The 21,830-nt window shown below is 36.2% G+C and overlaps 1 protein-coding gene across 2 annotated transcripts in view; it reads left to right on the forward strand.

The window, feature by feature from the left end:
- The window catches only part of LOC125240731 (ATP-binding cassette subfamily C member 4), a 71,289-nt gene that overhangs the window by 26,421 nt on the left and 23,038 nt on the right, over positions 1-21,830 (forward strand). For both annotated transcript variants that reach the window (XM_048148768.1, XM_048148769.1), the window contains exons 2-3: positions 17,096-17,230; positions 18,310-18,514. In XM_048148768.1, coding sequence (XP_048004725.1) covers positions 17,096-17,230; positions 18,310-18,514 — 340 coding nt within the window. The remainder of the gene's footprint in view (positions 1-17,095; positions 17,231-18,309; positions 18,515-21,830) is intronic.

Consider the following 21,830-nt stretch of genomic DNA (forward strand, 5'->3'; position numbering starts at 1 on the left):
TCATGCGTATTTACCTGGTTAAAAAAACTTTTGCAAAGCGAATTTTTTATAATACTGCTTTCATATTTCTATGGATGATGCTTTGATTGCTTCTAAATCAACATCTCATCATCATACATATTGTTATGATCTGATTTTGCATCTGAAGAATTAGACATATGTAAGCAATTAAATATGTGTAAAGTCATCCGAGTATGAGTAAGTATTTGATTCGAATAAAGTACGTATTTTAACTTACCGCTTTACTTGTAGTAGATTTGTTCCAGTTATTTATGCGAATGAAAATAAATTTAGATTTTGAGTTAGTACATAAATAGTAGGTAATATACTGTGGTAATATTGCGAAATTGTATTAACATGATATAACTACTTGTCCATTATATTCATCCATGCTAATCAATATTTACGCAAATCTGCCTAACAAATTGAACATTTCCTTGTGTCTAGACGTCAAAGTAGGATTATAACTAAAGTAATATGTATTGACCAGGAAGTACGGAAACACCTGGTACTTCCGTATAGTCACTGTTGATATATTGACAAATAAAGGTTTTAATTAGTCATCATTTCATCAATGCAAGGTTAATAAATCAGGTCAAATATTGTCCATATTTACATGGCTCAAGTTTTTTAATCATTAGAGTTCATCTTCAAGCGGACGTATTCGTAATCGAAAAATAAAATCACAATATATAAAATCGGTTACCAATTTACGAGTCAATATTAGGGGAAATTGTTTTCCATGAATTGGCATAAAGGTAAATGAAATTACAAATATAACATTTTCCGGGACGAGCACAATCTCTTCTCGTGGTGTAACTGGCTAGTCGTTGACCTCCGCCGCCGTCCGGCCTGCAGGCTTGCACCGCAGACCTCCACTCGAGAGACTCTCCATACAAGAAATGCACTCTTCTATCCATACTTTACTTTATTAAATTCAAGAATACGTTATCCTCCACGTCTTATTTATTACAGTTAAATTATAATTTTCGCTTACAATTAATTTTTATTTTGTCAACTGAATGGAAATTAGATACTTACTGCTACCCCAATATGAGATGAAGCTAACAGGTCTCTCTCTCTTATTACAAGCTTTTACCTTTGCATAAATTTATTGCTAGTTTATTATTTAAAATTATAGCTAGTTATGTAAGGCAATTGAATTATCGTATTTACCTATTGTATTCTATTCAATGAGTCGCTTTTATTCGTCGTCATCATTATGTGCTTGCCATGCGAATTCCCTGAACATTATTGTAAATAAAGTCTTCAGTGAATATTTTACTCGTGGTTTACTGGGGCAGTGACTGTGAATGTGATATACAACGTGGTTTTTTTTTTTTTCGTTAAATTCGACACGTAGTTAGGTTCAACAGCACCCAGCGGATAGGTATATCGTTTTTGGTTAAATTAGAGTTTTTTTTTATTTTATGTCACACACAATAAACATATTGCTAAGTGTGAAATAACCTTAATGGCCCCTGTACACACATGGCCAACGGTTCCACCAGCCCTTTGTGAAACCCCTTGGCCAAGATAAGAGCCGCTGTTTACACATTGGCGAACCAATCACTTGGCATTGGCTCTTCATGAAAGATGGACGTGGAATGAAAAAATCTAGGAAATTCTTGGTCATAGACGTTGTCAGAAAAAAAATATTAAAAAATAATAACCCCGTAGTAAAATTAAATTATTTGCAATATTAACAATTTTTTGAATATTCTGATAAGAACATTTATCTTTTTTAGGAAATACATTAAACATTTGCAAGGTTATTTTATTTCCTAAAATCTACACTATTATTGGCATAGATAAACTTATTATTTTCGTAAATATATCACTACTGTCCTCTCTGACGGCTGACGACCAACTGAATGAAGCGCCAACGTGTAAACGCAGTTGGCCATTGGCGCCAAGATCCTTTGATGTGTGGACAAAAACCGACACGAATCGGTTGGCCGGCAAGCGCAAGCGCCAACTGCCAACTTACGGCCAAGTAGCCCTCTACACACATGGCCAAGGGGGTTGGTGGAACTGTTGGCCATGTGTGTACAGCGGCCATAAGAATAACATAAAAGTTATGCATTAACACTTCTAGCCGAGAATAAAAAAATGGTGTGGCTCCATCTAGTCGACGTACTAACTACTAGGTACTTATGTTTTGTTCTTATTTAGACGTTATACCTAATGTCTATACGGAGTTATACTCTTTAAGATCATATTCATATATGTTATAATTACATAATATGAGAACTACAGAATCCTGAATAAAAGAAAAATGTGAAAGCTGCAGTCATTTTATTTGAGATAATATTTTGTGATACGCTCAGTTCAGCACTCCATTTTTCTTTTCATTGCCTATTGATTATTTTCACACATAACCTAATATTCATGATAAGGAGAGAAACTTAATTTTGACATGGTTTTTTTATGTAATCCTCTATCGTTAAATAATTCCAAGAAGCCTACAAACTCTGAAATAAACGACTCTAAGGTGCTAGCATAACCTTCGAACAAAGGAAAACAAGTATCGTTGCGCAAAAGTTATTATGACCGTCTCTGATCATCTACTTATAACGGTTGCATTATCCTGAGAGACAATCATAATCATTTCCTATTAAATAATACCTAGGTATTATTTAATAGGTGAGGTATTATTTAATAGTTAATAGGTATTGCATATACATTATGTATATTCGATAAATAAATGATCCGTAGGTACTTAATGAATGATATAAAAATACAGCAGTTGTCAAACATTTTTATATTTTGAGAGAACTCTAATGAAATGGCAGTGTAGCTTATTTTTCATAAAATAATATAGTTATATTTATTAATATTTAACATTATAATAAGACACATAAAAAACAATTCGACTTTTTAATAAGGCAGGTTGTTCGCTTTCATTAGATACCTACAGTATAAAAAGTCATTTTTTTTACATAAAACAAAGATCTGGGTACCTAATAAAAAGTTTAAAGTAATAAAGTCAGTTCTTATGTATGAAAGCGTTTTTTGATTTTGAAAATATTACCTACTCCCACTGCATAAATGTTTCAATTGAGAATTAATATCAAGTTATATGATAATTATTGTGTTTCATGCAAGTAAATATATGTAGTGTTCCGGATTTTAGAGGAGGGTTAAATTAAAGTGCCCAATAAATGTACAGTACGGGTAGACAGACATACATACAGACATGGCTACACTATAAAGGATTTTAGACTTTTTAGTTAACAACTGAACCCTAAAATGATCACAAAGAATTATTGTTTTACGATTTAGGTAGTTTCAGATAACACGCAAAGGATGTAAAACGCGATGGTCCTTAACAATGAACAATTAGACAACCACGATTAGAAATAAGGACAAGGCAAAGTAGATATTTTTATTAGCCTCTGGACACTTTTTTTATTTACAAAAACACAGCACTCAACTCGTTGGCATGTAAGTACTATTTATTGTCCAACACAGTCTTGACGTAAATAGAAAAAGACGTCTATAATAAAAGAGATTGAAGAAACCATAAATAGTTATTTTTCACCACACCAACACTAGTAAAATATTAATCTCTAATATAAAACGTGTAATTATTTACTTTAATGAATTATTAAATCATCATTTGAACTTCAATTCTTATAGTCAGCTATGAGTATCAAGTTAAATTTGTATAAAATTACTTAACATTCTTTTGGATAATAATGCAACTTTCTCATTCATTTTGAATCGACTTTCTTTACCCAGAGGGATAAGGAGACCCATGGATTTGAATAATTATTTTTTTGTTTGAGATACTTCCAAGGTGGTCCCATATTAATAATGCTGATGCTGTTCTGGTGCCAAAACAAATAGTATGAGCTTATTGTCTATAAAAACTGAATCATATAAATACGGCAAAAAACATAGACAAAATGAATTCAGCCACCCGTATTATTTACGGCACTGGACTCAGCAGTTGCATATTAAACAATAATCGATTTATGGTACAACTGCCCGCCTTAGGTTATCTAAGCAGGAAAATAAATTATTATACAAAATCCCTACATTGGTAGGAACATACGTTTATCTTAAAAGTGAAACTTGTCTCAGCTGGTTACTTAATCAAGTAACAACTTAGGTATTTAACCATTTTCGATGGAACTTTCACATAACTGTCATTAGCAGGCTTCGGAGTTTTTATAGCACGATATTCGATAATAATCACTAATGTTATATTAACATTACAATTTAAAACTATAGTAATAGGAGGTAACTGATCGACTGATCATCTATATTCTCATTGAATAAGTCATTTTAACGTATGTAATTAATGATAATATCAATATAATGTACAATTGTACATACCTATAACGTGTCAAATGTTTACAAAACGTGTTCTTAGAAATAGTATTTCTACGCAATCGCTAATAATAACCTACATATTTATAATGCGCAACAGTGGATCAAATTAAAATACATAAAATAAACTATGAAATTATAATAGTTAGGTAATTATAGCAATAACCTATAATTATTAACTTGTAATAGTTACATTTCATTCTTTAACCACAGAACAATTTTTTAGAATGTTTATTTAAATATTTCTGGGAAATTACTGAATGAGTTTATTTTTATCATAAACCCGTTATTAAATACCTCCTTTACCTAGTACTCTTACTCTATATGTCACTTTTAGTCTTTTCGTGATATCAAAACCCCTAAGCCTGAAAATAGACGATTATAATATAAAGCTAATATGTAATAAGCATACAGTCACAGTATAATAAATAGTACTATCGTACAGTATGGCCACTCCCGCTCCCCGCTGAAAGTGCCGCTCACCCCCTCTCGGTTACCTCACAGTTACCGCATGTCAAAAACGCGAACAGTCGACCTGTCAAATCTCACTCATACAAGCATATATGGTACGCGTTCTCCTACACGAGCTTAGAATGTGTGCTAGGAACGCGCCCTTTTCATATATTTGATCGCCAGTGTCCGAGATGTGATACAGTCATGTGTACAAATACATACATTTATTCTTTACAACCTTCCCATATAACCATAATCGGTCGCCGTTCCTACGCAAATCCTCCTATTTTGTGTACACACAGGTCTTCGGGTCTCAATGCTTAGTCGCAGTACGGTCGACGTTTAGTCGCGGCGACCCAAATGGGGACGATTGGTAACAGGCACAAATGGTCACAGAAGTGACAGAAGTGTGCACTACGCGTGCACACATTGTTACCGTTTGGCGACTACTTTCCCAAAATCATTCGTTCATTTCATTCTTTTCAAATGGCGACTGTCAGAGACGTCAAAGAAAAAAAGAAATAAAATCATTTGACATTAAAATGTAATGGCGTAAGAATTTGTTAAAGATAAAATATTGTTTGCATTTGTAATATAATGTGGGCTAATTACCATGGCCAATTAAATTGCTCGAGTGAATTCATAAAATAAGTCTAAATTTATTAACGCGCCATCAATTTACCTCAGTTTAACCAGTAATAATATTATTGACTACTCGGTGTTTGCGTGTTATGTATATTGATTGGTGAAGTTTTAGTGCTCCGGTGCATATACTATACTGAAATAATAAAAATAATGCCTAGAAAACCAATAAAGTTGTTAAAATATGGATTAAGACGGTAATATTCCATGTAAAAAACAGTCGCCAAACGGTCACCAAACGGTCGACAAACGGTCGCAAATTGTCGCAGCGTACACGCGTGACCGAAAGCAGTGAATATTTATTATATTTTCAAAATGGCTTCATGTATTATTTTTTTCCAGGTATCCTCAAACTTTATAAACAATTAAATATGCCGTCGTACTCAGTTGCCCTCACTAAAGAAGATTAAAAAAAAATTGTAACGTGCGTATCGAGCTGCTGGGTTGTAAAGGATCGGGGATCATATTATTATGGTCTTCTATAGAGCAACTAGTATTTTGCGGCATTTCACAATTGACACTTGTTGAAGACGTCATTAATATTACTATCAACATTAATTTCAGCGATCTGTACTTCTTAAGTCAAGATTTTTGTATAGATAAGTGTCTACAAATTTGTAATGTTAAAGAGATATAAATAAAACGTAGTAGAGTAAATAATGTGTTTTTTTTGTAACCCAAACAAAATACTTCTAGATACGAGTGCGGAAAAGAGGAAAATCGATACGAGTAGCGATAAATTAATACACGAACGAAGGGAGTGTTTTACTTCGACACGAGTTGTGAATGTCCTTTTCGCACGTGTATCGTACGACGATTTTCAGTACCTAAATCTAAGCTAAGAGTTTCGACCAGACAAGAAATGAATCATTGCTTGATTTGCTCGCACTACTGCGTTAGAAAAAGCAGCATCTGTACTGAAAAAAAAAACTATCATTGCGCAACAGAAATTCTATTAATATCAAAGTAAATACTCTATTTCATTTGATTCCTACTTTTATTGTGTAAAGCAACACTACACTTCATTTTTATCAATAAGAATTAAAAATTATATATTTAATACATTAAGTAACTATAAAGTGCTTATCTATTTGTATTATCATTCTGCACTTTTCTTAACTTTCCCACATTTCTATAAAATGTCGAAGAGTGCTTAAATGGTCGTCGTCGTTTATTATTATTTAATTCGCTCATATTTAAATGATTCAAAGCAACCAGTCCACAACTTCACAAGACAGTTTGAGAAACCTTCGTATTTCAGATTGTCATTTGCGGATACAGTGGTTAAGGAGCAGTTCGGTAATCAGACCTACACATGTGTGTACAAATTCTGTCAATGTCACTGTCAGAAACCGTTCTGACAGTGACAATGACAGCCACAAATTCGTCCACATGTTGTTACCGTTATGTGTGCAAACGTCGACTAATAAAGTGTCGTTAAAAGTCATTCTGACAGTGACATTGACAGCCACAAATTCGTACACATTTTGTTACCGTAACGAGTGCACACGACGACTACATTTTGTTATTGTATCAATACGGTCGCATTGTTTGCACGATGTTACCACGCGTTATGTCACATTTGACAGTTAGTTACTGATTTGAAGATTTTGCGACTGAAATGGTTGTATGGGTTCTGTTAAAATAACTTAGGATCTTAGCTCGGTCCCGTGCAGCACCGCCCACTCCTGCTTCCAAAACAATTCCTATTTAATAAAAGGATAAACTTAGGATCTAATTCGTACTTTAATACCTTGCATTGTATATTCCAGGGTACGTAGCCGAATGGCACAAAAGCTCACGAAACTATTGATACTAAAATATTCGATTCATGAATCTCGAATGAAGACCAAATTTTTGGCTTAATATTAAAGCTCAGTTTTTTAGGCCGAGAGACTGTTACCAGAATATTAAATGACGTTGACTTAGTGTTGTATTTGTTTTAAATGTTCAATTCTCACAGACTGAAAGTGGGCCATCAATATTTACCGTAGAGGCGGGTTAAAAGTGATAGGTTTAAAAATTTTGACCGCATGTGTAACTAGGACCTTTTTTGTTTTACTTACTTTCGCCATGTCCGTGCGTCTGTCTAGCTGACCTTCGGCGGCGTGTTATTTACTTAGCTACGCGGCTGTATATTGTTGGCTTAAGAGCTATATTTTTACGGTATTACGAGTATACTTAAAGAATACATACCAACACATATTTTAAATATGTAAAATGAGTATGTGAGGTGTAGTCAAATTTAATAGGGAACTTCCACGACCCACGATAGTGACCCTGTCTGCTAAAAGGCCTGGTAAAAGCCTTTTCCCTCACTAGCTCGGAAACACGTGTTTTGTCCTTTAATACCAGCGGGTAAAAACGCATTTTATCCACTAGTGGGTAAAGTAATTTGACCTTGAATAAATTCAAATTAACTGCTTTAAAATTGATAAAAGTAAGTGAATCTAGTAATGAAGATGATTTACCACCTGTGGAAATAGTGGAAGCAGTGATAAACGCATTTTTTGCGTTGTAGTTGCCTCGCTATAGTAAGGGGAAAAGTTTTGTGTTACACTCGGGTGCAAATGTATTTTACTTCTCGTGTGTTAAAAAACTCGCAAGTTCAGGATTCTATTCTCGAACCACTCGCTTCGCTCGTGGTTCAACTATAGAATCCTTTCACTTGCTCGTTTTTCAATTCCACACTCGGCGTTAAAATACAACTTTGCCCCCTTGTATAACAAATAACTATTATTGGTGTGATGAACGCAGATATGTCGTGGATGTTTTCTATGTACCTATATAAGTATGCCTTTTTCTGTATACTTCTCTTTGGTACCTATTCTATGAGTTTTTACCTACCGTACCTACATACGCAGTTTATTTCGTTTACCTATGTATTATCTTAATATGGCGTAGAAACCTAATTTATTAGTAAATTTACTTAGCAAACATTACGAATCACAAAACGCGAGTCGTTATACATATACATATACATCGTTGAAAGAGTTCTGTTTCGATCATCAACACCAGTTATACTTCGTCAAATGTCACCTATTTTTTATGTAAATTCCAGATGGTTTGTTGAAGAAATATAAAAATAAGTACTAGCTTTTGGCCGCGGCTTCGCTCGCGTTAGAAAGAGACAAAAAGTAGCCTATTTCACTCTCCATCCCTTCAACTATCCCCACTTAAGAAATCACGATCACGACAATTCGTCGCTCTGTTTTGCCATGAAGGACGGACAAATAAACAGACATACACACTTTCCCATTTATAATATTAGTATGGATATGTCGTACTTTCATACTTGAGGGGTTCTCTTAATTTTTCCCAAACCTAACCTAACATGATGGGTCCCATCGTCAGAACTACGTTTTAAATAAAAAGGGACCAATCTGCAAGTACATAAATCCATAAAGCAATAATCATTTTCGTAATCGGCCCAGTAATTACTGAGATATGGAAAACATTTTTTCACCTCACTAGCTCGGAAACACGTGTTTTGTCCTTTAATACCAGCGGGTAAAAACGCATTTTATCCACTAGTGGGTAAAGTAATTTGACCTTGAATAAAGTCAAATTAACTGCTTTAAAATTGAGAAAAGTAGGTGAATCTAGTAATAAAGATGATTTACCACCTGTGGAACTACTGGAAGCAGTGATAATCCTTTCACTTGCTCGTTTTTCAATTCCACACTCGGCGTTAAAATACAACTTTGCCCCCTTGTATAACAAATAAGTATAAAAATTATAACAATTATTATTATTAGGTATAGACAATCCGTATTGAGATCCCCCTGCTTTTGAAATGTAGAAGTCGATGAAAAAGACGCAAGCGACTTAACCATACTATAAAATGTGTATGAGTCATGTCGACAACGTCGGGTCTCCTGCGGATGTCCTCGTTTCTAAAATGATTTTGCAGGGAAAGTCCAACAAAGTCGCTCTGTTGCGTTATGAATGTTCTACTGTTTGTCTGTCCGTCTCTTCATCATCATCGTACACTGGTCTATAAGTAGGTGTACTTTAAAAATGGCAGAGACAGGGAAAAAATAATCATGTGATTTCATTGATGAGGGTATTGTGTATAGTCCAATGTCAATAATCCGGCACTGTTGCTGACACGGAAGTGCCGGATTGGTGGAAATGAGAACCATTAAGTGATCTTTTTTTATGTATGTAGTATAAAAATACTCTAATAATAAAAAGAAAATTCTACTATTAACTATCTGGTTTTAGTCACTTTTAGAGTGAAGTCGTCTGATGTTAATTTACGTATAAATGGTAAACTTGGACTTGAAATGATCACTTGCATCTCGATTTTAGTGTCGAATTGTAGAGATTGCACTGCTTTTGTACAGTTTCGAAAAACCCAAAAAAAAGAGGAGAGGGGAAGAATTTGAACTCGTGGTCAGGGATCCTAAAACTGTAACGACGTATCCACTAATGCTGCCATTACAGTCATAACATAAATGTAAGTAGTGTATTTAGCTTGGTGAAATAAGGTTATATGGTGGAAGTGTGCATGTCTACAGATGCAAGCCAACTTACAAACTTCACGCAGCCGAAGTCGCGGGTAAAGGCTGCTATATAATATGTATGTTTATTTATCAATAGACTATACCCAAAAAGCTTTCCCTTTCTAACCGGACAGTATAAATAATGTAAAGTGTACGAGTACGGTATTTAAGTAAGTACCTTTAGACCGTTTACACATTATCCGATCCGATATCGGATGTCGGAAGAAATTCAATAGAAAAAATCCAAGATGGCGCTTGTAATGTATGGGATGTCGGTCCGACATCCGATATCGGATCGGATAATGTGAAAACGCACTTACGCCGTGTGTTGAACTCCTTTTTAGCTTTTTTAACCGCCGCCCCAAATCTCAAGGAAGGTGGTTCTCAATTCGACTGTATGTTTTTTTTAATGTTTGTTCCACGATATCTCCGTCGTTACTGGACCGATTTTGAAATAAATTTTTTTTTTGCATGAATGTATATGCATACAGATTGGTCCCATTTTTATCAGAACCGAGTTCTGATGATGGGATCTTGGAGAAATTGAGGGAACTCCTCAAATCTGAAAGGCATACATATGGTGATTTTTGTGTTTTTATAAGAACAACATGCATTTACGTAGGAAAGAGTGACATTTGGTGCAGTGGAACTGCTGATGATGGTCAGAACGGAACTCCTCAAATCTGAACGGCACACTTATAATGACTTTGGTATTTTTATAAGAACAGCTTGTATTTACGTTCAGAACAGTGACATTTGGTGCATTGGAACTTCTGATGATGATCAGAACGGAACTCCTCAAATCTGAACGGCACATTTATAGTGACTTTGGTATTTTTATAAGTACAGCATGCATTTAAGTTCAGAACCGTGACATTTATTTGTTAGGAGATTTGTTCTCTTTGTTACGTTTGTTAAGCATATTGAGTTTTCAAGTCAAATTTTGTCAAGCTCGATTTCTTATAATCGGATATCGAATTCATGAGGAATTGAGGAAACTCCTCAAACCTTAACGGTATAGGTACGTAAGTATATTAATTTGTGTTTCCATCAAATAATCAAAGATTTACATTAAAAGCAGTTTCAAAAAATACCTACACCTACCTAATCTACCTACACATTTCTACATAATCCAACATTCGCAAGTACCTTTCACCAGAACCCCAAAGGCGGCGGTTTTTTTTCATAAAAAATATTTATTTGATGATAAAGCCTATTCCAGGTGTGTATAGTTGTAGACTTCCTTACTAAAAAACTTATTGATAAGTAGTAGTAAGAGTTCGAGTACCTACCTACTATTACATTGCCCGTGCAGCAAAGCAATAACCAAATAAATCATAAAATTACATAGGTATCCTGTATTTTAAGTAGGTAGCTAAATGAACTACCTAGTACCTACTAAATAGGTATCTATGTATTCCATTTACAATACTTCACTACATAAATGTATTTAGGTTACCCCAAAATTAACGGAACTCTGTGTTATTTAGTATTATCTCATGGAATATAATTATTACAAACTGTCGAGAGCACACACGTGACATTCCGTTTTATCGCGAATTTGAACTCGATTTGTTCTTATTTAACACCAAAAAGCAATCGTAACAGTTAATAAACCCTTTGGCGCGACACAGATTCCGAACAGTTTGGCAAGTGAACCGGTTCGCATATCTTTTAATATTGACATTCCTGGCTGGTTCCTCTCGTAGTGACCGGGCAGATCTTAGCGTCAGACGACAAGCAAGCGGAGCTAACCCTGCCGCCGCTGGCGCCGGCGCCGCGGTAACGGGCTCTCTCGTAAATTTACCGTAAGAAATCCTGCGCCAGGGCTACGCTATCTTATCACTTTTAAATAGCCTGTCATTCACTTACACCGAACTAAATACAAACAATCCTTTTGTTTATTACCGTAACATTTACAGAAGCCTAAGAGTAATTATTAATCAACATATATGTTTACTGTATAACTCTCACGTAACATATGAAAATTTGATAAAATAAACTTGGAGATTTGCATATTATAGACACGTGACGCTTATAGATAAACATATAAACGTAAATTTAAAGGCAATGAACATCAAGCATAAATTACATAAGTATTCAAAATGATAGGATCACAGTCATGGTGTTTCTCTGCGAGGGCTTCTAAATTATTTTAAATATTTTGATACATCAAAAACCTACAAAAGCTGCGTAATTAAATATTATTTCAAGAAGTATTTGACCCGGGTGGTATTAGTGTGTCATTAGTGCCATGGAATGTATTGCATACTTACGTATATACCGGTTATTATTTTATTCACGAGTACCTACCGTAGCCGCTCGAGGCGCTTTCACTCACACTTTATTTGCATATCAACTTGAAGTTTTGTCCACCTATGGGTGTTTATTTATATATGTGCAGTGGTCAGCCGAGTTGCTCAGGTTCATTGGCAGTCATGCTGTGGCAGAATTACGTATCTATGGGAACCTTATCGTAGCGTCGTGAGTGATATTTTAAGCACGACCGCGTAAGTAAATATAAAACAGACGCGCGTAATATTTAATATGTATAGCAAAATACCCACCGAAGTAGGTACCTACGATACAAGTATGTGTCGCTTAACTTCAAACTTGGGTAAATCCATTCTGCTATAATATTCATTATCTTTCATATCATATTATATTTTTTATATACTCAAACTTAAAGCAGAATGGATTGACCCAAGTTTCAAGTACACATATACCAGTAAATTATAAACTCTTATTTAATGAATCAGAAGCGCGATAGGACACCATTCACTCCTATTAATGAATAAATGAAAATTGGTCTTGATACTCTTCACGAAATAATAAATTAATTATTTACTTGTTTTGCATCTTAATAAAGTAATGCTAATTTGAAGGATTTAACAACATAAGTATTTCTATATTATATCTTTCCACTTGAGATCGTTTATGTAAAAGTTAACATTTCTCCAGACGATATCAGCTTGTCAGTGAATCGCAAAGGGGAAAAAAGAGCCCAAAGATTAATACCAGATTAGTGCGTTTTCACATTATCCGATCCGATATCGGATGTCGGAAGGATTTCAAAGGCAAAATCAAAGATGGCGGCTTAAATGTATCGGTCCTACATCCGGTATCGGATCGGATAATGTGAAAACGCACTTATTCGGCACTGTTACTTTTTCAGAATAACTGACAGGTCTAGACATCATCCTGTAAACTGCCGGCGTAGCACACTACCTAGTTTGATAAACGTTATCGCCTCGGTGCGTCCCTATCGCATTTACAAATAGTGCGAAAAGGACGGCCTGACGTTATTTCGTTTATCATGCGACCGTGCTTGCCTGGTAATTTATGTCCCCTTTAATTCGGTAGATATTAGAGATTCGGTAGATTTAACCTTAGAGAGTTTGAACTCAACGGTGAAATATTTAAATAAGTACATAATAAGTATAGGCAAATAGATAATACAAGTCATACAGATTGACCGTCACATGAACTTAAGTGATTCTTGTAAGCTGCGCTTATTCAGATCGAGTAACATACACAAAATCAAACGTCGTCAAGAACTCAAGCATTACAAGCGTACGTACTCAGAATAAATTGCTAAAATTATGCAGATTACTATTTAACCAATACTTAGAGCACGTAATTTTTATGAATGCCGGCCATGAATTAACAAACTTGTAGAAGTACAAATGGTTTAATATTGCCCCCCGGCGAGTTACCAGGGTACCTAGCCACCGTCACAACCGCTTACTATTTACTAGTTCTCCTTGTCGCTCTTCTGTAGTGGCGTGACAGAGTCAGACTGTGGTTCAATCGGTACGTAGCATCAACGATTGTCACTTCGGCTAGGCCAGCACCAGCAGATATTTGGAAAGACTAATTCTCACCTAAATTTACCTACCCACAGCAATGCTTAGGTTAGGGCGATTTAACCCTACAGCAGTAACGTAACCTATAACGTACCTACATACTTATGTACCAACGGTTTTCCTGTCAAAATGTCTTTAAATATAATAAAATCATTTTTTTGCTACACAGATTTTATAGGACTAGAATTTTAGGACTAATGGCGATGCGAAATATACTAACAATTAGCTTTAAAATCTTCAATAATGTATAAGTACTAACCATTATTGGCCATTTGTTGTCTTAAATAATAAATAAATCAAATTGTAGTGTAGTGAAATGCGAAAGCTATGCGATACACTGAATTCTCAACTATCGTTTTATATTAAACAATTTAATGTACCTACATAATTATAATAACACGATTGTCTTGACATTATGACTTTTCTCTCATCCGGAAGTGTACATTCATTATACGTTATTGAAATATATGTAAACATAATTATGGCTACAAGATACCATATTGCATATCGAAGCTATAAATATTTTTTGGAAAGCAATGCACTGGAAAAGCGACCATTAATTGCTGCAACTTCATTACTGCAGAACCACTGCTGGCAGCTTTGTGCTGAATCGCCATTATGTATCATGTCATGTAATCTATAATTATACATATTTGTGTTGTTGGTACTGGATCTGACTTAGGATAGTTTTAAAGGTAAATACCTACAGAGAGAGAAAAAATACTTAGACATATGTGGCTTTACGTTCTCTTTGATATAATTCACCTGCTGATATTTCTTCATTATTGTTTTTTGTTTTGAATATTATTCCTTTAATCATAAAAATGGTGATCACAATAAAACGGCTGTAAAATAAACTGTGTAGATTTAATCCAAAGCTCCATGTTCATACTCCAATAATAGACTATAAATCTAAATATCGTATCCTAAATAAGGGTGGTTGACATCTTGTACCTGCCTACCGCCTATGTATAAAAACACAATTTTCCTCTTGACTTACTATTTTTAACCGCCGCGCCGCCTCAAATCTCTCAAAAGAAGGTGGTTCTATTCGTCTGTTTTTTTTTTTATAATGTTTGTTCCTCGATATCTCCGTCGTTACTGGACCGATTTTGAATTTTTTTACTGAATGTATATGCATACAGATTGGTCCCATTCTTTTGATGATCCCAGTTCTGATGATGGAGTCCTGGAGAAATCGAGGGAACTCCTCAAATCTGAAAGGTATACATATGGCGATTTTGTGTTTTTAAAGGAACAGCATGCATTTACGTACGAAACAGTGACATTTGGTGCAGTGGAACTGCTGATGATGGTCAGAACGGAACTCCTCAAATCTGAACGGCACGCATATAGTGACTTTGGTATTTTTATAAGAACAGCATGCACTTACGTCCAGAACAGTGACATTTGGTGCAGTGGAACTCCTGATGATGGTCAGAACGAAACTCCTCAAATCTGAACGGCACGCTTATAGTGACTTTGGTATTTTTATAAGAACAGCATGCACTTACGTCCAGGATAGTGACATTTGGTGCAGTGGAACTGCAGATGATGGTCAGAACCGAACTCCTCAAATCTGCACGGCACACTTATAGTGACTTCGGTATTTTTATAAGAACTGCATGCGTTTAAGTTCAAAACAGTAACATTTATTTAGTATATTTGTTAAGCATATTGACTTTTCAAGTCAAATTTTGTCAAGCTTTAAATGATGTCTTATAATCGGATTCATGAGGAATTGTGGAAACTCCTCATACCTTAACGGTATACGTATATTGATTTTTGTTGCCATCAAATAATTAAAGCATTAAAAGCAGTTTAAAAAAATACCTACACATTTCTACATAATCCAACATTCGCAAGTAGCTTTCACCAGAACCCCAAAGGCGGCGGTTTTTTTTTCTTAAAAATCATTTACAAACACATTGTTGAAAACCTAACCTAGAGTTCCGTCAGCAGCGAGGCATGGCCCAAAGTGGTGGTCAGGGCCGCAGAGTGACTAAACCAACATACTATACGAGCGGTCTCCCTGGCGAAGCTATATCACGCAAACGTGCGGATACCGCAGGAACACCGCCTTCTGCGTTTGACCCTTGAACCGGCCACCCTGCGAGTCTCTAGGCGAGAATACCAAGTATTAGTTATCGCCACTTACGAGTATCGGTATGAGGCAGTTTGCTGACACTAGTTAATTCTTATATTACGTACGTTGCGTGGGTATCGAATTGTGTTGTTGTACACGGTTCACAACGTGGACGACCGAGAGGTCTCATTAGTAGGCGTCGCGTCGGATGACCTGCCATCGCCTCTCACACTCACTACAGTTGCCATCAAATATAATCGAAACGCCAAAGGCAAACAAAAGTATCTTAACACGCCTCTATTGTCAAGGCGTTAGTTAAAACATTGACTACTTTATCCTAATGAACACCGTATATTCCCCTTTCGGATTCTCACTATTTTTATTACACCTTGTAGAAAAAGGCAGTGACTTTTTACCCAATTCTCAGCGCTGAGCGTTGACATGAGTATTTACCATTGCATTAATAATACAATACCATTGTTTCTACGATAACTGCTATGCTAATAAGTAGCTGGTAATTATAAAACTATCAGCCACTTGTTTAAATAGATTAATTATAAGCCGTCACAATCACAAACCTCCATAAAGCAAGCATTCATCAGTTGCAAGTTTACCCTACGGCTACGTACGATCCAATACCAGTTCCAACTTTGATGGGCCTCGATATGATAATTACTTGTTTCACGATATAGCTATTAAAGGCAGATAAAAGCGCTTATGAATTCAAGCGAGGTAGGAAGCGCTGCTTCGTAATGTTTGTCGTGAGTTGGTCGTGTCCCTCTAGAGTAATCTGAATAAAAAACATGACGTCATCCGGCGTTGATTTATTTTGTTAGGCACGTCCTTAAGATACCATTAAAAACTGAGTCTAATTTAAATTTAATTAATAGGTAGGTAAATGACGCTCTGTACATTTAATTACTTAATACGTGATGGTAGATGACTCTGACCAATGCGTCTTTACGCAAGTCGCCATAAGCGTATTTGAGAGAACAGTGTCAAGAATCGAAAGAACCGATGTAATCGTCCATCACAGAATGGATTACGACCGGGTCACGATCACATGACACTTGTTGTGGAGGCCCGAGGCCGTTCGCATTCGCACCACGCCACCACCCCGCCCGGCCCGTGCTGACTGTTGTTATCCTACATCAACTTGACTTGCCACTCGACTCGTTAACAGTGACCTCTTTTGTTTGCAGGAAATGGCTAGAGGAGATTGCATTAGCCAGCAAACATGGACGAAAACCGTCGCTCCTGCGTGCCATGGCCAAGACGTTCTGGATGAGTTTTGCCCCTTCCGGTGTCATGTTCCTTATACAGGCTCTTGTGCTAAAGTGAGTATACCTACTTGACGTGCACAAATTGTAACAAACACCCATCAAATGCACGCAATAGACACATTTAGGTAACAAAGGCGTTTTAGTTATTTAGTTAACATGCCGAGTCTCCCGTTTATGATTCAATACTCGCAGTGACTACCACGAAAAATATTTCACTGCAGTGACTGTAAAGTGATTTTAACCGCGATAGGATGTTGCTAATTTAATGTAGTGTACTTTATAAGCGTGAATGAATGCGTTCATGGAAACGCACTATAGACAGGACAATCTGTGTGTAAACTCTATACGGATGAAGCTAATATTAACCATGGTAATCCTGGGTACTACGAAGTACGAGTATGTTACGCTACTTGCGCTCATTGAGTTAATTTTACTTAGAAATACAATGGAAAAAACCAATGCCAACCATTATTCGGCCTCAAAGTAATAAACATATAAAGATGCGAGTTGTTTTTTTTGTACTTACCGTCAACGGTTTTGATAGTGATGTTAAGTCATATTAATTATAATTATGATGTTCTGCACGGGAAGCGTGGTCGCGCGATAGACGATAAAATATCAGGCCGTCCCTATCGCACTTACAAATAGTGCGATAGGGACGGCCTGCTATTGTATCGTCTATCGCGCGACCATGCTTCCCGTGCTGTAATATTTGCAGTGAATTGCTGCCCTAAAACTGTTTTTTTACTTGAAAATAGTTTACCCACTATACATACAAGGGGGACAGAGGAGTTGTGAGTAGATATTACTTATTTTTATTTTATGAGGCAGAGAAGAGATCTAACTCTGATATTTTCTAAAAGCTTGAGGAATTAATACAAAACTTTATGTATAAGGTACAGCGCAGCGGAGCACATCTCGACTGGGGGGCAATACAATACTAATCCATTTTTTTCCATTATTACACTATGATGTTGAGTTCTACGTGTATCCACTGAACACGCCTATATAACCGGTGGACACTCTATTATATATAATGCAAACATTGTAAAACATTTAAAAAATGGACCAGTTACATTTGTCCCCCAGTCGAGATTTTCCCCGCTGTATCTTATGTACATTGACATCACCAGACCCTTCCAACCCGTGGCGCTGTCGATGCTGCTGGCGTACTGGGAGCCGGGCTCGGACATGACGTACGAGCAGGCCGTGTACTGCGCCAGCTCCGTCATATTCATGTCGCTGCTCATCGCCTTCCTCAACCACCACGGCGCCTACTCCACCCAGCAGTTCGGCATGAAAGTGCGCATCGCGGCTTGCTCGCTCATCTACAGAAAGGTTTGAGACGTTACGTAATGCAATACTCTATGTTAAATATGTATAGTATTGATACATTTTGGGTATGTCGGAAAAGGTTATAACGATTTTGATGTTTGCTATACAAGTATGGGGGTTTTATAGACGAAAAATCCTATGTGTAATTTCTGGGAAAACAGGAATTTTAAGTATTGATATTTTATAAGTAGGTGGTTGCATACCTGGTTCTCCCAGATATTTATATATTAGGTAGTTCATATATACTCAAAAGAAAATAAGGGCCATTAAGAATTTCGGCGATTGCAGGAATACTAATTTCATGTTTATTCCAATATTGGAAACTATTGACAACTTATTTAAATTTTATTAGTTTTAATAGCAACCAAAGCTTTGTTTTATTGTTTTTTAAAAGATATACAGGCTGTTTTGTGAAAACTACAGGCTGTTTAAAATGTATTAATGTATGGAATATTAGGAAGTCGACTGTGGAATATGGGTTAAATTGTGGCATAGGCGAGAGGCTGGCAACCTGTCACTGCAATGTCGCAATTTTGTTTTCTTTCAACCCCTTTTTGCCAAGAGTGGCTCTGAAACTTGAGTAGTTCATGTGCTCTGCCTACCCCTTTATGGGATACAGGCGTGATTGTATGTATTATGTATGTATGTATTAGGAAGTTGATAACTTTTCCGGCCACCAAAAATTCTGGTGTATACAGATTTGTAAAGGGAATACTAAAATGCACTAAAAGAATAACTCTCTTAAGCACTTACCGAAACTAACTAAATTTACCGAAATTAACTTTCAAAAGACCAAAAAGTTTGCTCGTTTACTCGTTTTTTCCGCGAGTACAATTTTTTTTACGTCAGAAATGTAGTCAACAACCCATCCTATCGGATATTTAAATTTGGAAAACGAGGCATCAGACATCCTATGTTCACGTTACGCTTTTCATGTAGCGTTCAAAAGACTTTAGTGGCACTTATTTACTTTTGAGTACTTAAGGTGGCTCGCTTAGGTTACCCGAAGCTCAGGCTGCGTTAGATGGCGTTAATCTGCAAATTACCGGTCTTATTTTTTTTGTGGAGTCGTACAGGCATTTATATACGTTCAATTATGCTTCGCGAACATTTAATATTAAAATTGACGTATTACAACATACATTCAACTTCTCATTGTAACGTTAATCCCCTTAATGTAGATAAATTTACTATTTTACACTATTTTTAAGTACCACTCACACATACAAACAGTGTTTTTGTATTCCTTCTAGTCGATAATTTCACGCGGCGACAGCTTGTTTAAATAGCCTTGCGGTAAATACGTGCCATCGCATGATTTGCATGAAAGTACTGGGTTCGAATCCAGGACTTTTTCTCTTTTTTTTTTTATACTACGTCGGTGGCAAACAAGCATACGGTCCGCCTGATGGAAAGCGGTCACCGTAACCTATGGACGCCTGCAACTCAAAGAGTGTCGCATGCGCGTTGCCGCCCCATTAGAAACTTGTACACTCCCCTTTGCTGTGTGTGCACAGCAAAAAGGAGTGTACAAGTTCAAAGGAGGGTTTGGGTTGGGTGGGCCGACGACTCAAAGGACAATAGACGGAACAAATTAGTTCCGTAAGTCCTCCCGTCGTCAGCACCCCGCACCCTCGTTGAGCTCTGGCAGCCTTACTCACCGGCAGGAACACAACACTATGAGACACTATTTTTTGTTTTATTATTATACATAAATGTATATGTACTCGTACAGTAGTTACTGAGCGCTTTCCACAAAAAAGATTAAAAACCTATTCTCTTACATGGTAATAATTTTTGGGTTCGTCGAACTCAGAATTTCTAACATAATTATCCTAATCTGATATTTGAAAAAAATCCAAAAAGTATAGATAAATTTTAGTTTCTAAAGTACGATTCGAATGATTTTTTTTTTCTAATTGTTTATTTTCGATGGAGCAAGGGTATTCAAATCGCTTTTGAAATCTTAAATTAGTAAATGAAAATGCAATAGTTAACTGAGTATCGTAGGGCTTTAAAAACTCAAGTGGACTTTTTTTATCTAAGGAGTAATTTCGAGAATATATTATATTTAGCGAGGGTATTAAAAGTTGTGTTTTATATCTCAACTTAATAAATAGAAAATCAAAATGACAATAAAAAAATCAATATGTTCTCTAAGATAAAATTTATACCTTCGGCTCTCCATTCTTGCTCGGTCAATAATAAATACGAAATTTATATCCAAACAAAAATACAAAAAGTTTATAGAATCCCGGGATTCGAACGCAGTTTCACGGTGTGACAGGCGACTGTTCACTAACTACGCCATTACATTACATAACACGCTGTTACCGACGAAATTAGGCTATACGTATATAATTATTTAAATATAAATAAATGTCAAATCCATACTAAAATTACAAATAAGAAAGGGTGTGTGTCTGTTTGTTTGTCCGTCTTTCACGGCAAAACCGGAGCGACGAATTGACGTGATTATTTAAGGGGATTTAGTTGAAGGGATGGAGAGTGACATAGGCTACCTTTTGTCTCTTTCTTACGCGAGCGAAGCCGCGGTCAAAACCTAATTTATTATAAATGGGAAAAGCTGGTTACTCTATAATCTGAAGTGGAAGAATTCGTTGTTTCACCAAAGATAATGTGTGTTTGTTTGTTTGTCCGTCTTTCACGGCCAAACGGAGCGCCGGATTGACATGTTTTTTAAGTGGAGATAGTTGAAGGGATGGAGAGTGGCATATGCTACTTTTGTCTCTTTCTAAAGCAAGCAAAGCCGCGGGCAAAAGCTAGTACAGCACGGGTAGCATGGTCGCGCGATAGACGATAAAATATCAGGCCGTCCCTGTCGCACTATTAGTAAGTGCGATTATAGGGACGGCCAGATGTTTTATCATTTATCGCGCGACCATAATTGCCTGCCTGGACCAGATTATATTGATGATAATTATTATTTGTAACCATTTAGTTAATATTGTCTTCAGTTACCGCGATAGTTACTCATGAAATAAAAACTATGAAAACGGATCGTGTATAATGAATTTACAATTCATCCCGACGTTTCGAACACTACAGCGTTCGTGGTCTCTGAGCTCAACGGGTGACTGAGGAAAAATTACAATGTGCAAAAGCTACCCACATACCTACATACATATTCATATATAATTATAACTATTTAGTTGTTGAAGAAAAACATTCACACAACAATAACATAGGTCAACTAGCTCAGTAAATGTAAGGAAGTCAGCACATTAATAATACTATGCCCACACTATGACCTATGTACCAGGTACCTGACCTGACGTGTAATATTTTATTTTATCAA

The sequence above is a fragment of the Leguminivora glycinivorella genome, chromosome Z (genome assembly GCF_023078275.1).
Source record: "Leguminivora glycinivorella isolate SPB_JAAS2020 chromosome Z, LegGlyc_1.1, whole genome shotgun sequence".
Lineage (NCBI taxonomy): Eukaryota > Metazoa > Arthropoda > Insecta > Lepidoptera > Tortricidae > Leguminivora > Leguminivora glycinivorella.